Here is a 17,880-nt window from a genome sequence, read left to right on the forward strand (position 1 = left end):
AGGTGTAGGTGTGGGTATTTTGTAAGAAATGTAGGCAATAAATAAGCAAACTTTATGCAAAAGAAAAATACAGGGTGTTCCTTTTAAAAAAATTGAGTTATTGCATATTTTATTTGAATAAATCGGTAGATTTGATAAAAAGAAAAAACCTCAGATTTTTACTGAAAGATAAAGCTGATACCGTAAACTAACTACATTAAAAATTTCGTTGCTTTCGTTAAAAATGTCGGTTGCTATAAGAATTTTAATAAACCCCTTAAAATATCCTAAAAATACGAATTACGTGGCTACGCCGTAATAAAATTTAAAAAATGAGGTATCAGTAAAGCCGTTGTTGTTCTCGAAAGCATAACGCCATTAAATACAGGGTGTTCCATTTGAAAAAACTACATATTTTTCCATTACTTATTTTTGACGCATGTCACATAAATTTTTTTCTACTCGGTATAGTTTAGGCGCTATGTTAGCCGTACCCCTTGCTGACGCACCCTGTATACTATAAGGATCAATGAAGATCTTACGGAGCCTAGAGTGGTTAAATTGGGCATTCCTCAAGGAAGCATATTAAGCCCTTTGTTATACTTCATATACCCATACGGCCTGGAAAATCACTTTTGTGACTTGTAAAGTCACAAAAACAATGACGACATAAAAATTTCTATAGATACAGAAAAAAATTATAGAAAAATTTCATTCTAAATGGAAAACCAAAATAATGAATATTCTACCATGTTTTAACGAAAATGGCTTACCCGTTGGCGGAAAAATCAGCGATATGTATACATTCTCTAAGAAACGAACTACGCTACCCAAGACAGCAAATGTGCATTTAAAGCCTTAATAAACTTAAAAACAAAAGTTTTTTCCAACTGTATTAAAAACATTTTGAACACATGTATGCGTTTGGAAACTGCTGACAAAATTCTAACCTTATTCTGGATTAAAGCCCATGTTGGTATAAAAGGAAATAAAATTGCGGATAAATATGCAAAGAAAGCTGCAAATTTAAATGTTTTTGCAGCAAATTTCTCGTTACCGTTAACTGATATTTTTGCTATTGCAAAATACTAAATACTTAAAAATTGGCCTTTAAAATAAGTATTTCTTAAAAGTATCTATTAAAGGTAATTACTTCAAAAGCCTTTTTGCCAAACTTCGTATTCATGAACCTAATCAAAATTATAGTAAGGTTCGTCTCCTTAAATCAATTTCTTTGTTAAACGTTAGGGCTCGTCGGCACTTTATAGGAATAGGAATGAAACACTATTAGCGTTGATTGAATATTTGGGCATATTCTCCTGCATTCTCTGGGCATATACCCATATTCTCAATCAACGCTATTAGTTTAGTGCAACGTTTCGCAGGCTTAATTCTAGCTTCCTCAGGCACCGAAATAAAGAAATCGACTTACATTTCTAAGTTCCGACGAACCCTAACGTTTTACAAAGAAACTAATAAAAAATTTCTCGCCTACGAACCCAACATGGACCTTAGCCAGTTCATATAAAAAAAATTAAGGAAGATGATAACTGTTAATGCGGCCAAGTGGCTGATTGAGATCATCGTGTTGTGCATTGTTTTCTTCACCGTAATTAGATTAATATTGTATGTTCTAATATAGTAGAACAGGTAGTAAATCCGTTTCAAATTATTAGCACCATCATATTTTGTCAGAAAATATATCTCTATATTTTCTCACTATTTTCTGAAGAGTTATATAAGTTGATTTTAAAAGAAAACATAATATTAAAAAAAAATGAAAAAAGCAAAACAAGAAAAAAAGAGAAATGAAAAAAAAAATAGTTATATAATAAAGAGAAGTATACACAGTTAATTTGTAATGGTATTCATTTCAAGGTATATAGGTTTCATATATATGTAAATTATTACCTATAGTTTGTAACAAAATGAAACTAATTTAGCTATATAACGTGTTTGCGTGTTTTCTGTCAATAAAAACAAAAGGTACCTAGGTATAATTTTTTTGAAAATTAAAAAACTTTGTAACTTTCTTACTCCAATCAATTTGAATATTGCATGAGATACTTATTTCAGTTAACAAATATAGCAGTTTTAAAAAACATGCCAAAAATGCCGATTTTTAAGATAAATGAAATTATGTAGTTTATTAGTACAGTAAATTACTCCTGGATAATCTAATTTTTTCCCAAAATCATTTGATTTTGATTGGAATATATGATCACTTTATTATGAGGTGATCAAAAGATATATTTGAGCATCTTTAAGCTTTAAATAAAATAATATGTATTTTTAAATATTTACTTCATATTGCATTTTAAAATAGTGTAACCTCAAATTTATATTAGTTAAGAACATATTCTTGCTTCTTTATGGCAAGAAATAAGATTATCCATTTTTTGCTTTTTGGGGTAGGGTAACCCTAGACAAAACATTATACATACGCATTTCCTTTGTATAACATACAATATTATACCTTGCAATTAGTCAAGTTTATTTCGTATAATAAATAGACATGGGTCCAGAAATTATTAAAATCCTTCTGACCCTTTCAGATAACAGGGTTACCGAAACAGAGTTTAGAAAAGTAAGTCCAGTTTTAAAAACTAAAGTCTAGTTGTCTATTTTAATGTATTAAGGTTTGCCAGGAATGTTGAATTGTATTAATTGATCTTCAACAAATATTACAACTTCAATAAATAAAATTAAGTCCACTTTTACAAATAGACATGATTTGCCAGCAATTACATTTCAAGCCATATAAGATTATGAAAAAAGGTTTACAGATATTTTTACTGGAATACCTGGAAACGTTCATGCTTTAAGAGTTTTAAAAAGTTTTCAATTAGTAAGTAACCAGCTACGAAACATTTGCTATGAAAATGAAGAAGAGAACAAATATGGGCACTATCGAAAAAATTTCAAAGATTTTCTCTTAGTTTAGTTCTTCTGAATCTAACGAGACGATACGGAAGGTCGTAGTTTTCTTATTAGTTAAAATTTCGCATTTTTGAGCTCAAAAAAAATCGTCAAAGATGGACTTTTTTCCGAATTTTCTAAGTACTCTTCATTCCTTTAGTTCTGCTCATATAATAATACATACTCTGAATAAATCTTCAGAGAAGCATTCGGAGAAGTTTTAGAAGGTATAAAATTGAACGCAGAGATCAATAACATTAGATATGCTGATAATATAGTTATCATCGCAAATAACTGCCACGAGATGCAAAGACTTATGCAAAGCATACACACAGCAACTCCAGAATATGACTTGCTGAATAAGAACAACAAAAACTAAATGTACCCTCATCAACAGAACATAACAACCTCCGATGCAATTGACATTAAACAACCAACACATAGAACAAGTAGAGACATACACATACCTTTGAACCACAGTCATATATACTTATATCAATAAGAACATGAATGAAAGAGTGCGAAACTCGTTTAACAATATGAAAAAGTGGTTTACAAGCAAAATGGAATTAAAATTAACACTGATAAAGTGCCTGTATCCCTTCAGTCTTATTCTATGGAGCTGAGACACAAAGCACAACGGAAGTCACCTTGAAGAAATTCGTATCCTTTGAGCCTTGAATATATCGCCGCATTCTTCGGATATCCTGAACTGGGCGTGTATCACAGGAAAATTATACATTACACTACAGTACACCACATTGAAGCATCGCTAGTGGCGCGTCCTAACGGTATTGGCACGCAATATCTTCAGTCAGTTGCGTCATTAATGCTATCATGGCATATGCAGCGTTCTCATGTTGGTTTCTGGTAAAGCAAGCGCGATGGCGTGTATGTATTATAGTAAATTATTAATTCTATTTGTATAATATATATATTAAACTATTTTACGTGGTTTTTAAGACTAACAAATATTTTAGTAAATCGTAAACTGGTACAAAAATCGTTAACGAAAGTGCCGATCCACGTGTCCTTTTCCGTTTTCTTCGACTGGAACAAGACCACGAAATAAATGTTCGGTTCGACCAGTGTTAGGCAATAAGTGCAATGATCCTAAAAAAAAATTAGAAAAAAAAATAAATAAATAAAGTTATTATTGCATAAGACATGTATTGTTCTCAAACTAAACTATTTATAGTATTTATCCAAAGTTGTCAGCTATGTATGCATTTTTTTCAACCGATGCATTACTATATTTTGTTGCAATGTGTTTTTGCACCTTTTTTCTTTTCTCTATTATTTTCAAGTAGATTCACTTCTTACTTTAAGTTAAAGTTATATATAGGTTTAATTTGTAGTTAATATTTTTTCATTTACAAATATCTAGTATAAATAAAAAGTGCTTTGTATGTTGTATACTACGATCGAAAAGACACTCAAAAGTACATCTATCCAATTCTATTCTACCTACAAAATTCTTTCAGAAGCAGAATTGATTTTTTCGAAATTTTTCTGTCAGTTGAAGAAAAGAAGAATTTTCAATTTTTATATCAATTTTATTTCAATGATGAACGTTTCCAAACAAAATAATAAACCGTTATAATCCAAATACCTTACCGGAAAAATTAAGAATTTTCCAATTAAATTAATTGGATATCTATTTTAATGGTATTTAATAGAAGTATAGGAAATTGAGAACAAAAAAGATAGTGAAAAAGTGTTTAAAAAAAAATCAGATCATAATGATAATCATAATTCAAAAACTAAGAAAGTTCCTGAATTAAGTTAGTTAAAAAGTTCTATATTAAAAGGTTTGAGCACCTTGAATACAAACAAATATTTCATGTGCTTAAAAGAGCTAAAAAATAACTGGAAGTTTTTTTATCATTTTCCCGATAGCTAAGGTGATTTTAGTTTGCCTTCTGGCTATTAAAAACGATAAAAGGCTCAACTATCTGCAAATATGAAAGATATTGTCTGGAAAAAAAATGCTAAAAATTCATCCATAAGCAGAGAAATTTCTTGCATCAGCAGTTAAAGCAAAACAATATTTTTTTTTTCTAGGCACGTAAGCTATTTAGGTAACTGTTCTATGGTTAATGCAGTTCCTTAAAACTATACCAAGATCATGCAAGTTAACCAGGTCAAGGATTTTGCTCTCTCATTTATACTATACAACTATAAGACAACTATAAGAAAAAAAAATCATTTCTAGATTAATTCTTAATTTTGTTCCATGCATTTTAGGTTTTCATCCAGATATACAGTGCATTCACGATAAAAGAAACAATTTAATTAAAATTAAGATGTTTTTTCTTCTTTTATTTTTCGGAGTCGTCGACTAGCATTGTCACTTGCACGTTTTTTGCAATAAAAAATTTCTATACGGGATACCTCAAGTAGAAACTATGGCGTCAACATTGATTTTTTAAAATGGAACACTGAATATATTCTGAATAGGTACTTTTTTGTAGATATACCGGTCAGCGGTTTGTCAAATTTGACCTAATAGACTAATGAAACATACGACATTAAAAATAAAATTTTTTACAATATTTATTGCAACTGATGTTCCATTTACTTCAATGCATTTTTGAAGTGGGTAAAAACTTCCAACTGCACATTTTCAATTACTTGCGCATCGATTAGTCTAATTTCTTATCGAATTCTTTGCTTTAAGTCATCATTATTATTTGGTCTATTCACATAAACTTCATATGGGCTTCAGATAGCCCCATAAAAAAATGTAATCGGGATATATCCGGTGATCTTGGTAGATATTCGTGTTCTTTACATTTTGATTCAATTTTGCTAAAGGTGGATCTATTAAATGCAGAACGATCAGCATGAGTTGCATTAATTTATGTTTTGAAGGCATTTAACGCCAGTGTTTTTTTTAATGTGTTTTAAGCAGTTAGCGTCATTTCTAGCCATTGGGCATGACTTTTCATTCTTCTCTTGACTTGTTTTAAATTTTCTAGTCGTCGAGAATGTTTTCATGAAAATGGTCTTTTAATCATTTAATGTCATTTTTTATTTATTTCCAGGCATTTTGTATATCTACCAGGCGCTCGAAATGATTTTCTCAGGCTTTTGGTGTCGTATTTTATCTGTTCGAGGCATTTGAAGTTATTTTAATTATTAATTCTTACAGTTTCTCATTGTACCTCTTTACTTGTTTTCTTTTCATCGTCTTTTTATCATCTATCAAAATGACAATTTTTTGTCAGATATCCCAGATATCCTTAGAATATTTGGTATTATTTAGGTGGATACATACCTCAAATCTAAACTTTGTGACTGGCTTTAAGCTTGAAAACTCACTAGTCTCGGATATTAGTTTTAACATCATGTCCACCTGAGGGGGATTTTTCTAAAAAAAAAAAGTTGCGATAATAAATTTAACGAATCCATTCAAAGACTTTTAATAAATAACTTACGTTATTTTTTTTACACATATAGATAGCGCAAATATATTGGCAACAATGTTAAAATTGTGAAATCTGAAGGCGAGATAGTTTTTATGATGATATCAGAATATACCGGGTGGTCCAGTTTCGAAAGAGGATACTTACACGGCAGATAGGAATCCTCAAAGTAATATCAGTTTGTAATGTAAACTAGAAAAAATGCTTTGTTACAAAGATACAGATATACAAATGTTTTTAATATTATTAACTATTTTAGATATTTAAATGAAATTTGGCACGTTTTCTTAGATAATAAAGATATATCTTTTTAAGCAAAAATTAATATTTTACTTCCACCAGTGTAACAATTTTATAATTTCTTTGCACAATTTTATTGTAGAAATCGCACGTCTCTGATTTTATTTTGGATACAAATTACTACTGGAATTCTCGCTTAATTTACATGAAAAAATTACAGCAGGCTTTTTTCCATTTAATACGTAGTTTAATAAAAAAAAATGAAATTCATTGGGAAATCCTACCTTAATTTTTTTCCAAATTTTGAAGTAGGCCATTAAACACGAAAAATTATTACTATAAGTGTTTCGTACACGTAATATATCATAAACGCTACCCTAATAGAAGAACTCCAGATGATCGCGCTTTTATTAGAACTCATCAGAATTTTCGGAACTTTGTCCTGCGTGGTAATAATGAACAAAATAGAAACCGAAATAACCGTACACTTCGTACTTTTGAAATAATTTGGATTAGGTGTGAGGGAATTGCTAAATAAAAATAGCCACAATAATGGATTGGCCGACGGGGGAGAAATGACTTAAGTAATGAACTTGCTAATGGTATTCGACCCTTGGCGTGGCCACCCAGGTCACCGGATCTTAATCTGTTAGACTATTACGTATGGGGTACTATTAAAGATAAAGTTTACGAAAATCCTATATTTGCAAGGGAAGATTTAATTCTAAGGATTCAGCAAGCCTAATGAAGTGTCAGCAGCGATACATGCATTAGTTAGAAGATGTCAAAAATGTATTGAAGTGGTTAAGAATGTACATTTGGAGCAAATTTTGTAATTTTACGTTTAATTTTCTTTTTATTTTGTTGTTGCTCCTGAAACTCACTAGATGAATTAAATTTTCACTAAATTTTCGTTTTTGTTTTAGTTTAATTTTTTTTGGAGTCAGTATGTATTTTGTTGTTTTTGTGGCAACTCAAAGAAAAAAAACTTAAAGGGGATTTTTTGTTACAAACTTCATAAGGATACTAGAAATAATTTTTATACTAAAAAAACCAGTGGCGCATCATTTTTTTCAATTAAAATCAGTGGCGAAACTACCGGTGTGCCATGTGTGTGAGGCACACGGGCCCGGGACGGGCCTCAACTTAGTGTGGGCCCGAGAACCAATCGAGGGGTCGATATAAAAAAGCATTTTCTTATAAAAAAAAAGCCAAAACCTAGTATTAGTGGAGAAGTTAAATCAATGGCTGTGGCTGAGGCAAAGCAACCACTTTCACACACTGATAAAGGATATTACGATCCTAGTACTGCATTAACGGATGAACAGAAAATGTTTTTAGTTACTAATGAACCCTGTAGACCATTAGGCCCCTTTCCTAAAAATGAACAAGGTAGGAGTTTTTCATCTTTTTACTACACTAAAACGAGTATGTCAGGAATAAAAACTGAGCGTTTGTGGCTTTGCTACTCTAAAGTCTTGGACAAATGCTACTGCCTACCTTGTTGGTTGTTTGGGCAGGCTAACGATGCTCTTGGGGCCGGATCTAATGATTGGAGACATCTTCAACAAGCAGTCAACAGGCATGAGCAAAAGCTCAACCATAACGTTTCTTGCGCCGTATTTGGTCGCTGGCGATTAAATAAAACTATCGATGTTGAGCTTGATTTGAAAATTCGACATGAAATTAATGTTTGGAGACAAGTTTTGGAGCGTGTGGTAGAAGTTACACTTACATTAGCATGTTGCAATATGCCATTTAGAGGTCACGACGAAACTAAGAATTCTAAAAATCCCGGAGTTTTTTATCTGTGATAAATCTGCTTGCCAAATTTGACCCGGTTTTACGCAATTAAAGTTAAAATTTAGTAAAAAATAAGAAAAAACATTCTACCACTTACTTAAGTCCCGTTGTTCAAAACGAGGTTATTGAACTGCTAGGTAACACAATTAAACAAAATATAATTAAAAATATAAAAGCTTTTCCATTTTTTTCGGTTATTATCGATACCACACAAGATATTGCTAAAATAGACCAGCTAAGTGTAATTATAAGATATGTAACCACAAATTTTATAGAAAATAATTCATTCCAAATTATAATTCAGGAATTATTTTTGGGGTTTATTCCAGTAAAAAGCCAAACTGGTCTGGCTTTAAGCATAACGATATTAGACATTCTACGCAAAAATGAACTACCCTTAGAAAGACTTCGTGGACAAGGTTATGACGGCGCGGCAAATATGAGTGGTATATGGTGTTCAAGCCGAGATTTTAAAAGTATCACCAAACGCCTTATATGAGCACTGCGCCGCACATAATTTAAATTTAGTCTTGAACGACGTTGTAAAAAGTGTTGAGGACGTCAGAAATGTTTATGATTTAGATGAGAATGTCTGTTTTTTTTGGCCATAGCATTAAACAATGGGCGCTTTTGCAAAGTGTTATTAAGAGTAAAATAACTTTAAAAAAATTGACACCTACCCGATGGTCATCAAGACACGATGCATTAGAAGCTCTTCGTTTTAGATATGTAGATATTTTAAAAGCACTGGCAAAAATAATTTTAACCTCAATAAATAGATCAGAAGTTACTGAAGCAAAATCTTTAAGAAAGCACATGGAAGAATTTAAAACAGTTTTTCTTATTATCCTTCAAACTAAAATATTAAAAGTTATTGATACTTTTACTACCAAAAATTTTACAAAAAAAAAGATCAAAATATTGAAGCTGCGTCCAAAATGTTTACGACAACTAATGAAACCATAAATAAAATAAGAAATGACGTTGATTTTATTAAAACCGAAGCTGTTCAATTAGTAGGGCAATTGGACACCAGTAATGAATTTAAAAATAAAAGAATATCAAGACCAAAAATATATTTTGACGATAAAAACAACCAATATCAAGTTCAAACAAATGATGATTGGTGGAGAATAAACGTTTTTTTCAAAACAATAGATATAATAACAACTCAATTAAAAAATCGAAGTTCTGGGATTTTTAAAATTAATTCCGTTTTTCGTGTTTTAACCCCAAGTATTCTACGAGATCCTTCTTTTTCTGACATTGAAATTCACAAAATGTGTCAAACTCTGCACCTTAAATATTCGGAAGATATTGCGGATACAATTTCTTTCCAGGTGCTTCGTTTTAGAGAATGTTTTAAGCACGACTTAAATAATTTAACGTCTATTTTTGATTTATTAGATTTTATTCATGTTAAAAATTATTTTTCGTCTTCGAGTTTCAGTGAGATTCTTACAGCTTGTAATATTTTTTTGGCCATTCTAGCTGCGGTTGCATCAGCTGGCTGAACGGTCTTTTTCAAAATTAAAGTTAATAAAAACATACTTAAGGAATTGCATGGCTGAAGAAAGATTATCAGCTTTAGCAATTATTTCCATAGAAAATGACGAAGCTCGAAAAGTAGATATTGCTAATGTAATAACCGATTTTGCGCATTCAAAAGGAAAAAAGTTTTTTTGGAGTTTATAATTGTTTTAGTGTTTTTTTCTTTAAATATTGTTGTTTGTTGTTATTTTATGTATCTGTTTTTTATTTTATTTTATTATTTTATTGGTTTTTATTTTGATTTTATGTTGTTTAAATTTTTTTAAATTATAGTGAGTTAGTGTCACCTGTTTTGTTTGTTCGCTGTACATAAAGAATATATATAGCTCTTCCTAAAAAATTGTTTTACTTTTTTTTATAATAACCTATAGATTTTTCATTTTATTTGGGGCCCGGCAAAATTTTAGCACACAGGCCCGTGGCTACTTTGTTACGCCACTGATTAAAATTGTGCGAAGATGTGTCCCTACACACGCCACTGGTTGAAGCAAAATAATTTTGTTTTCATAAAAAGATGTATCTTTGCTAATCTATGTATCTTTCCTATCCAAATGTACCAAATGTTAATTAAATATCTAAAGTAGTTTTGAAAATATAATCAAATTTAAATATTCTAATTAAAATTCTGACACACTGTATCCTTGTAACAAAGCATTTTTCGAATAAAGTTTACATTGCCAACTGATATTATTTCGAGATTTTCTATATGCCATTTAAGTTTCCGCTTTCGAAACTGAACCAACCTGTATAGAAATAAATAAATTAATAAAAACGGAAACAAAACTATGAAACTTACTAAAGGATACGAAACGATAACGGGAAAATTTTCATAATTGGCGGCCTCACAGCTTAGACGACCATCCGAGAGCAAAACTATGCAAGCTGCTTCATATTTTTTTTGGAAATTCACCATCCTAAAACATTTTATCCCCTCAATTCTTCATACACACATCTCTTATTGTCTACATACTTTTGGTAAAAATCACACTGCAACTTGGAGCAAATGTGCTTCATATCATGGGACGGAGTTTGATTGGCCAATACATCATGAAAATATAAACTGAATTTACTTAAGATGCCTCCTTTCAATTTTTGAAGCCATTGAAATAAAGCTGGCAAAGGGCTGTTCTTGAAAATACCCAATCTCCATATCTAAAATTTTATTATTATTCAAATTGATTTACAGTAAATAAGTTACACATACATACTTCTCTTTGCATTTTACTTTCCCAAGCATTTAACCTCGCATGCGCCCCATGTATTGAGGCTAAACTAGGTAAAAATTGTAAATTTTGTAACTCAAACATGGCTTTGAACATTTGCTGAAGAACCTCACATTCTAAGCTAAAAACGGCTTTCATAGGTGTGAGGGTGATATCGGTGAACCCGAGATAGTGAGTTTGAATAATGTTTTCAATAATGTTTAGCATGTCCATATAGTTCATTAGTTTGTTCGTCATTGTAACGTTGTAGATTTTTTCATACCTAAGATAGTTAAGGTTTTAAGCAAGTAGAGGAGTATTACAGAAAAACACAAAAGGATACAAATCCATTAGGCTCACTCGAGCATTTAAAAGTTGCATAATGTTCTGGCAATAGTTTTGTAATCTTGGATTGGAATTTTTGCAGCTATCTTCTATCTTTCTCAAGTCGTTTTTCATGTATTCATACACGGCCCTTAATGAATTCTAAGAAAAAAGTGTACCTGGAATAAGTGACATTGGAACTTATTAATTTAAAGGTACATACATCTTTTCTTAGGAAACTTTTCTGTCTATTCTGCAAAAATCCCATATCCATATAGTTTTTTTCTGCTGTGGCAAGTTGTTGCAGGACGTTGAGGAATGTAGTCCATGGTGTCGCTGGACTTTTTGGGGGTTTATCCTTTTCCTACAATATAAAGACTTTGTTATCATTATTGTGTTTTAAGTAAACGATTCAATATAAAATCGAGAACAAAAATTAAATAAGGACTAACATTAGATTACATTGATTCAGTCAATTTAAGTTTGGTTTATTGTACCAACTTATTGAAATATGTTTAATTTCTGTTTGCTGCAATGGAAATATGTCAAGTTGATGTTGCCTATACAGAGGCATTTAGCATGATCTTCTTCTTATTAAGGTACAGTCACACTTTTTTGACACAACAATCTCACTATCTGGATGCACAGTTCGAGGCCAATCTGTGATTTGCTTCAAGCATGTATATAATGTAAAATGTTTGAGTCTATATATGGATCCCATGCTGAAGAGGACCTTAGATCAGACATTTTTCTTCATTCAAATCTGGAGTGTTCTGTTGGCCTGGGGGTATTAAGATCAGGGTTCAGTATTAGGTCCACTACTATTTATCCTGTATATTAACTATTTGCCTAATATATGAGAGTATGGCTTATGTTGCAGATGATACCATTATCTTCTGTATATACCATATACAGAAGATCTTAAACCTATTAAACTCTAGTGTGATGCCAATCTTTTAACATTTAGTGTCTCCAAGACTAATATTTTGAACCATACAGTATATTGTAACAGTATAACCTTGAGACACAAACAAATTTATAATTTAAATGAATGTTTGAAGGTAATTATAATTGACTCCAAGTTGAAATTTGAAAATCAGTTGCCAATATCTGTTTGAAAGTCTCATCAGGATCTTATGCAATCTGTACTGTGTTGTCCCCAGTGATTAATTCTGTCAAATTTTTATCAGTGGTAAAATACTGACATTGGCATGTATTTTTATAAAGGAGACCATATGCGCAATGCATTATTAGGCCACTATTTTTTCTACCAACGTTTCTAGAACTCATGCATCTCAACTAATAGGTTTGCCAATCCCTTACTATTCATTAAAAGAAAAGTCTCCTTTGTTCAACAATAAAAGGATTTTTAACCATTTGCCCCTTGCCTTGAAAGCACTTAGAACCTATGGGAAGTTCAGATTTGGTGTCAAAAAAAATGTTGATCTCATTTGGTTTTTACAGCATAGATGAATATTTAGCATACAGATTTTGAATAATTTTAGGTATTGCTATTTTAAAGGGTTTTACTTACTATGCTTTGTTATGTAATATTTAAATGATTAATATAAATACTGACATTTTAATTTTACTGTGACATTTTGAGATACATATTTTATCTATTAATGTTAGGCACAGTTACCATTTTTAGCTACTTTATATTAAATTCAGCAACATTTTATATTATGTGATAATAAAACATATTTGATTTGATATAAATAATCTGATCAATTACATCATGATTGAAGGGAGAACTCTTGCAAAATTTGCTGATGATACAACTCCTTCTTAATCTGCAGATTCAAATGAGTTACCCATTTCCAGAACTTGTTTTGTCACTTTTGCTTAATTTTAAGATATTAAAAAAAATCGTTATAATAAATTATTTACTAAGAAGCCACTGTTTAATTTTTGTTGGTATTATAAGAATTAAAACCTAAAAAGATTCCAAGAAAATTAGATTAAAAAAAACAAAAAGATTAGTTTTGGAAATATGACAAATTAATTATAACAATTTTGGAATTATTTTTTTATAAATAAGTCATTGCAAAATAAACTGTTTGGCTTGTATAGTAAGTCTATATTACGTAAGACTAGAGTAATATTAACAAAGTAATAAAAAACATTTTTTTGACAAAAAATTATACTAGTAATTCTTCCTCTTCAGGTATTTCAGTAGCTGCTTCTTCTTCATCTACTTCATTTTGCATTATTTCCTCAAGTGATTAATCTAAATTATTTTCATCCTGTATAGCCTTGACCCAATATTTAAGCATTGGATTTTTCTTCCAATCTACTCCAAAGTGAAGTGTTACCATGTTGCTAACATTTTGTCATATTTTTTTTGGAAATTCACCATCCTAAAACATTTTATCACCTCAATTCTTCATACACACATTTCTTATTGTCTACATACTTTTGGTAAAAATCACACTGCAACTTGGAGCAAGTGTGCTTCATATCATGGGATGGAGTTTGATTGGCCAATACATCATGAAAATATAAACTGAATTTACTTAAGATGCCTCCTTTCAATTTTTGAAGCCATTGAAATAAAGCTGGCAAAGGGCTGTTCTTGAAAATACCCAATTTTTAAGCATTGGATTTTTCTTCCAATCTACTCCAAAGTGAAGTGTTACCATGTTGCTAGCATTTTGTCATTTTTCTGCCTTATCATTTTTTTCCACACTAAATTCTGTTGGTCTTATAGAAGCAGCAGACTGTCCTTTTTTAAAAATGGTAGAGTTTGTTCCAAAGTCATTTTTGAACGGTGTGTGTTTACCTCTTAATGCAATAATGCCTGCATTATTACCCGATAAAATAAAACATTTGGTCAGTGCAAATGAAAAGTTTTTATTTTGAGGACTTTTAAAAGCCTTTTGAGACTTTTCTTTCAATTTGAAATGGTAAAATCTTTTGATCCTTTGAAAGTTGTAATACAGTACCAAATCTTGCAAAAATATTTAAATATTCTTCTGTATCTACGATGGTTTCTTCCTTACTTACAAATCATCCAATATTCCCAAATACTTGAGATGATGTTATAAAAGAGTAGTTAATTTATGTATTAGATTAGTTATGCACCTGTAATATTATGGTTCAGTATATTTCATGGGAATAAAGCAAGCTTTGGAACTGTACCTTATTTTATATTATTATTACCTTTTTATGATATTAAAAAAAAAGAAAAATGCTTTATTGTTATTAACAAAAAAAAATTGTTCTAAACAAAGCTACCTTAAATTACTACCACTAAACTTAACCACTACACCCCATACACACTCGAGTTCCAAACAAACATCAGAAAACAATACATAAGAACAGCAGAAAAAAAATACATAAAAAGTAAATTAAATTCCATAATTATCCCCTCAAGTATAAGACAGCAAAGAATTCAAACCATACAAACAAATCAAATAAAATTCAAATACTGTAAACTTACACTTAGGGAAAATTAGACTATGTGTCGACGTAGTATTCATCCAGTGAATAGTAACATTTTTCGGTCAAAAGTATTTTTAATTTACGTTTAAAAGTGTCAATACATGTTGCCTCCCTGATTCAACCTGGTAAACAATTGAAAATTTTGATTCCCTCGTAGAAAATAGATTTTTTAGTTAATGTGGAGGAGGGGATTGGAAGATTTAGATCGTTCACTTGACGCGTTAAGTATCTTGGATTTGGGGTTATAAATTTAAAGCGATTTGCAAAAAGTAAGCAGGCCACTTCCTGAATGTAGAGGGAGAAGACAGTGTGTATGACTGTATGCCCAGCCTAATAAATAATGGGCGACAGGAATCTCTTGGTTTAGCCCCACAGATGTAACGTACAGCACGCTTCACAGCAAGTTTGATTCAAACCAGATATTTACTGCCTGAAGATCAGTTGCTAATATAGTTCGCAGAGTATCTGTGTCTGGGCTGTGCCAAAGAAGTGTGGTATCATCGGCAAATAGAGTAAATTTCCCCCGTAAATTAAGATTGGTAAGATAATTTATTTATAGGAGAAAAAGTATAAGCCCCAAAACTGAGCCCTGAGGAACTCCCAAGGTGATAGGATGGTAATCAGAGTACTTAGATCCTACAAGCACTCGTTGTTGCCGATCTTGCAGATAGGAAGCAAACCAAGAAGATGAAACTCCCCGAAATCCATAATGATGAAGCTTCCGCAGCAGAATCCTGTGGCAGATTTAGGTAGATCTTAGTATGTAGTTTAGTTCCACTTGAAAAAAGTGACTAAATCAGTTTTGGAAATGCATAACTCAAATTAAAATTCATTAATTGGATCCGTGGCAGCACAGGAGAAGACTGAAAATTGGTTTTGTCTCAAACAGGCTGCTTTTAAATGGTGATAATACACATTAGGTGACATTCTCTATGAGAGATTGGTCAAATATAGAAAAAGGCGTCAGAGGTAAGTTTTAGGGGAGTAATTTTGGCCCCAAACCTGCAATGGGGTAATCATAATGATCTTTTGAGAAAACTCAACAAGGGTCTGTATGTGCTCAGAAACCTTTGTAATTAGATATCTGCTGATATGTTAAGAATATCATACTTTGCCATTTTTCATTCTGATCTTTGGTATGCAATTTTTGCCTGACGCCTTACAGCAGAGATAAGCACGATTTTTGGCTTATAAAGAAATGCAGTAAGAGTGGTAGCTGGTTTAGGTTATAGGGATGATTGTAAAAAGGTTTATGTTAGTCTTGGTCTCTTGACTGTGCTTTGTTTGTATGTGCTGGAGTGTTTGCTGCATATTAAACAGTGTGAGGGTCAGTTGCGAGCTCACATATCCATGACTATATTGCTCATGTAAGAATCAATTTGGTATCTGTCTATAGGCATCTGGGAAGATGTCGAGATTGTAATATGTTACTAGATATTAGTTAAGGCTTTACCAATTAAGAATTTTAATCGAAGGGTGACACATTATTAAATAATCAAATGTATTTTTTATTCTTTTGACCAATACTTGCAGATTTGAACATGTTGTAAGTGCCATTGTTGTTTAATCTAGTTTTATATGTGTTTTGTGTGTAAAATACTGTCTTGTTTTAACAAGCTACTTTTCAATTATTTTTTTTTAAGTATGTAAACTGTATGCAATAGCTTGAATAAATTATTTGTCTATTAATTTATATAATATCAAAATTCACAAGGTGTGTAATAATTATTCCTTAATTATAATCTAAATATTAGATCAAGTTTTATTAAGCACCTAGATGTTTTGACTATCTGTATATGCCAAATATTTTCAATAGTAAACTATGTTTGTATTATTTTACACAGCTAATTGTAAATAAGAGTCAATAATAAGACTTATAAAATAAAATATGCATACATGCAAAATAGAAATATTTGTAACCATTAATTCATTGAGAGAATATTTTCTCAAACTTATTCCATTTTTCAAAAATTATTTGCCTCCTATGCTGTTTAAATTGGTTTATGTTTTTATAGTCTCTGATTTCTATAGGTAATGTATTATATGCTTTTGGACCAATACAATTAATGTATTGAAGATTTAAATTACTTTCAATCAATCAAGAGGAAGTGGAATCTGTTTCTCACATTGGACTCTTGTGTTGTAATTGTGCATCCTAGTAATGTAGAAAATATTTTGATGTTAATGTATGTAATTATATATTGTAAACACATACATGGACCTTATAATTATAATATTTACAAGTTCTCTTGGGTATCATCGATCTTTTAATATATAATTTTAAGAATGTATCATTGAATTATATTTAACTTATAGAATGAATGTTATAAAGCCCTTTCCAAGCTAAAATAACATAATATTTATATTTAAATTTACATATAACTAAAAAGTGTAACACCAATTCAACTAGTGATTTATAAACTGCAACTAAATCGCCCCTATTCTTAAAAAAAAACAGTATTTTTTTTTTAGTGTTGAGTTTTAATGAAATGACTCGGAAATCCCTGACAAACTTGAAAATTAAATTATAATGGTGAAAAAATATTAATTGGTAATAATTCACTTTATAGTTCTCATGGGAAATTATGTAAAATTGTAGATCTTCTATGAGTTCTCGAAATATGCTCTGGATTTACTTTTCTTGCTTACCACATTGTCTTTTGCTTTCTCGAAACACAACTGGGCGATTAAGGTAAAATAATTAAAGAGGAATTCATCCTCCTTTTCCATAATAACAATAATCCAATAAAAAGCAGCACAGGCCACAAGATTTAATTTAAAAAATATATATAAAAAATAAAAACAGATTGAATAAAAATGTAAACAAAAACAAATAAAATTTTTGACTTTGACAGGAGTTAGAACCTAACATTTTCTCCAATTCTTTCAAAAAATAATAGTCTTTGCTACAGCCTAGCTACACAGTTGCCAAGTTTAATTATCCAATTTTTTATTTTTACTACATCTCAGATGACTAAGTACTATAGAAG

The 17,880-nt window shown here is 30.7% G+C and overlaps 1 protein-coding gene across 1 annotated transcript; it reads right to left on the bottom strand.

Annotated features, from left to right (window-relative positions):
- Window positions 1-3,806: 3,806 nt before the first annotated feature.
- LOC126738403 (KICSTOR subunit 2-like) lies at window positions 3,807-17,738 on the bottom strand. Its single transcript, XM_050443720.1, has 8 exons — window positions 17,540-17,738; window positions 11,670-11,810; window positions 11,466-11,608; window positions 11,129-11,405; window positions 10,891-11,072; window positions 10,717-10,834; window positions 6,179-6,271; window positions 3,807-4,011 (listed from the first exon to the last, which is right to left on the bottom strand). Exons 1-8 carry the CDS (start codon window positions 17,618-17,620, stop codon window positions 3,841-3,843), a joined length of 1,206 nt encoding a protein of 401 aa, XP_050299677.1. The 5' UTR covers window positions 17,621-17,738; the 3' UTR covers window positions 3,807-3,840.
- Window positions 17,739-17,880: the final 142 nt, after the last annotated feature.

The sequence above is a fragment of the Anthonomus grandis genome, chromosome 7, assembly GCF_022605725.1.
Source record: "Anthonomus grandis grandis chromosome 7, icAntGran1.3, whole genome shotgun sequence".
NCBI lineage: Eukaryota > Metazoa > Arthropoda > Insecta > Coleoptera > Curculionidae > Anthonomus > Anthonomus grandis.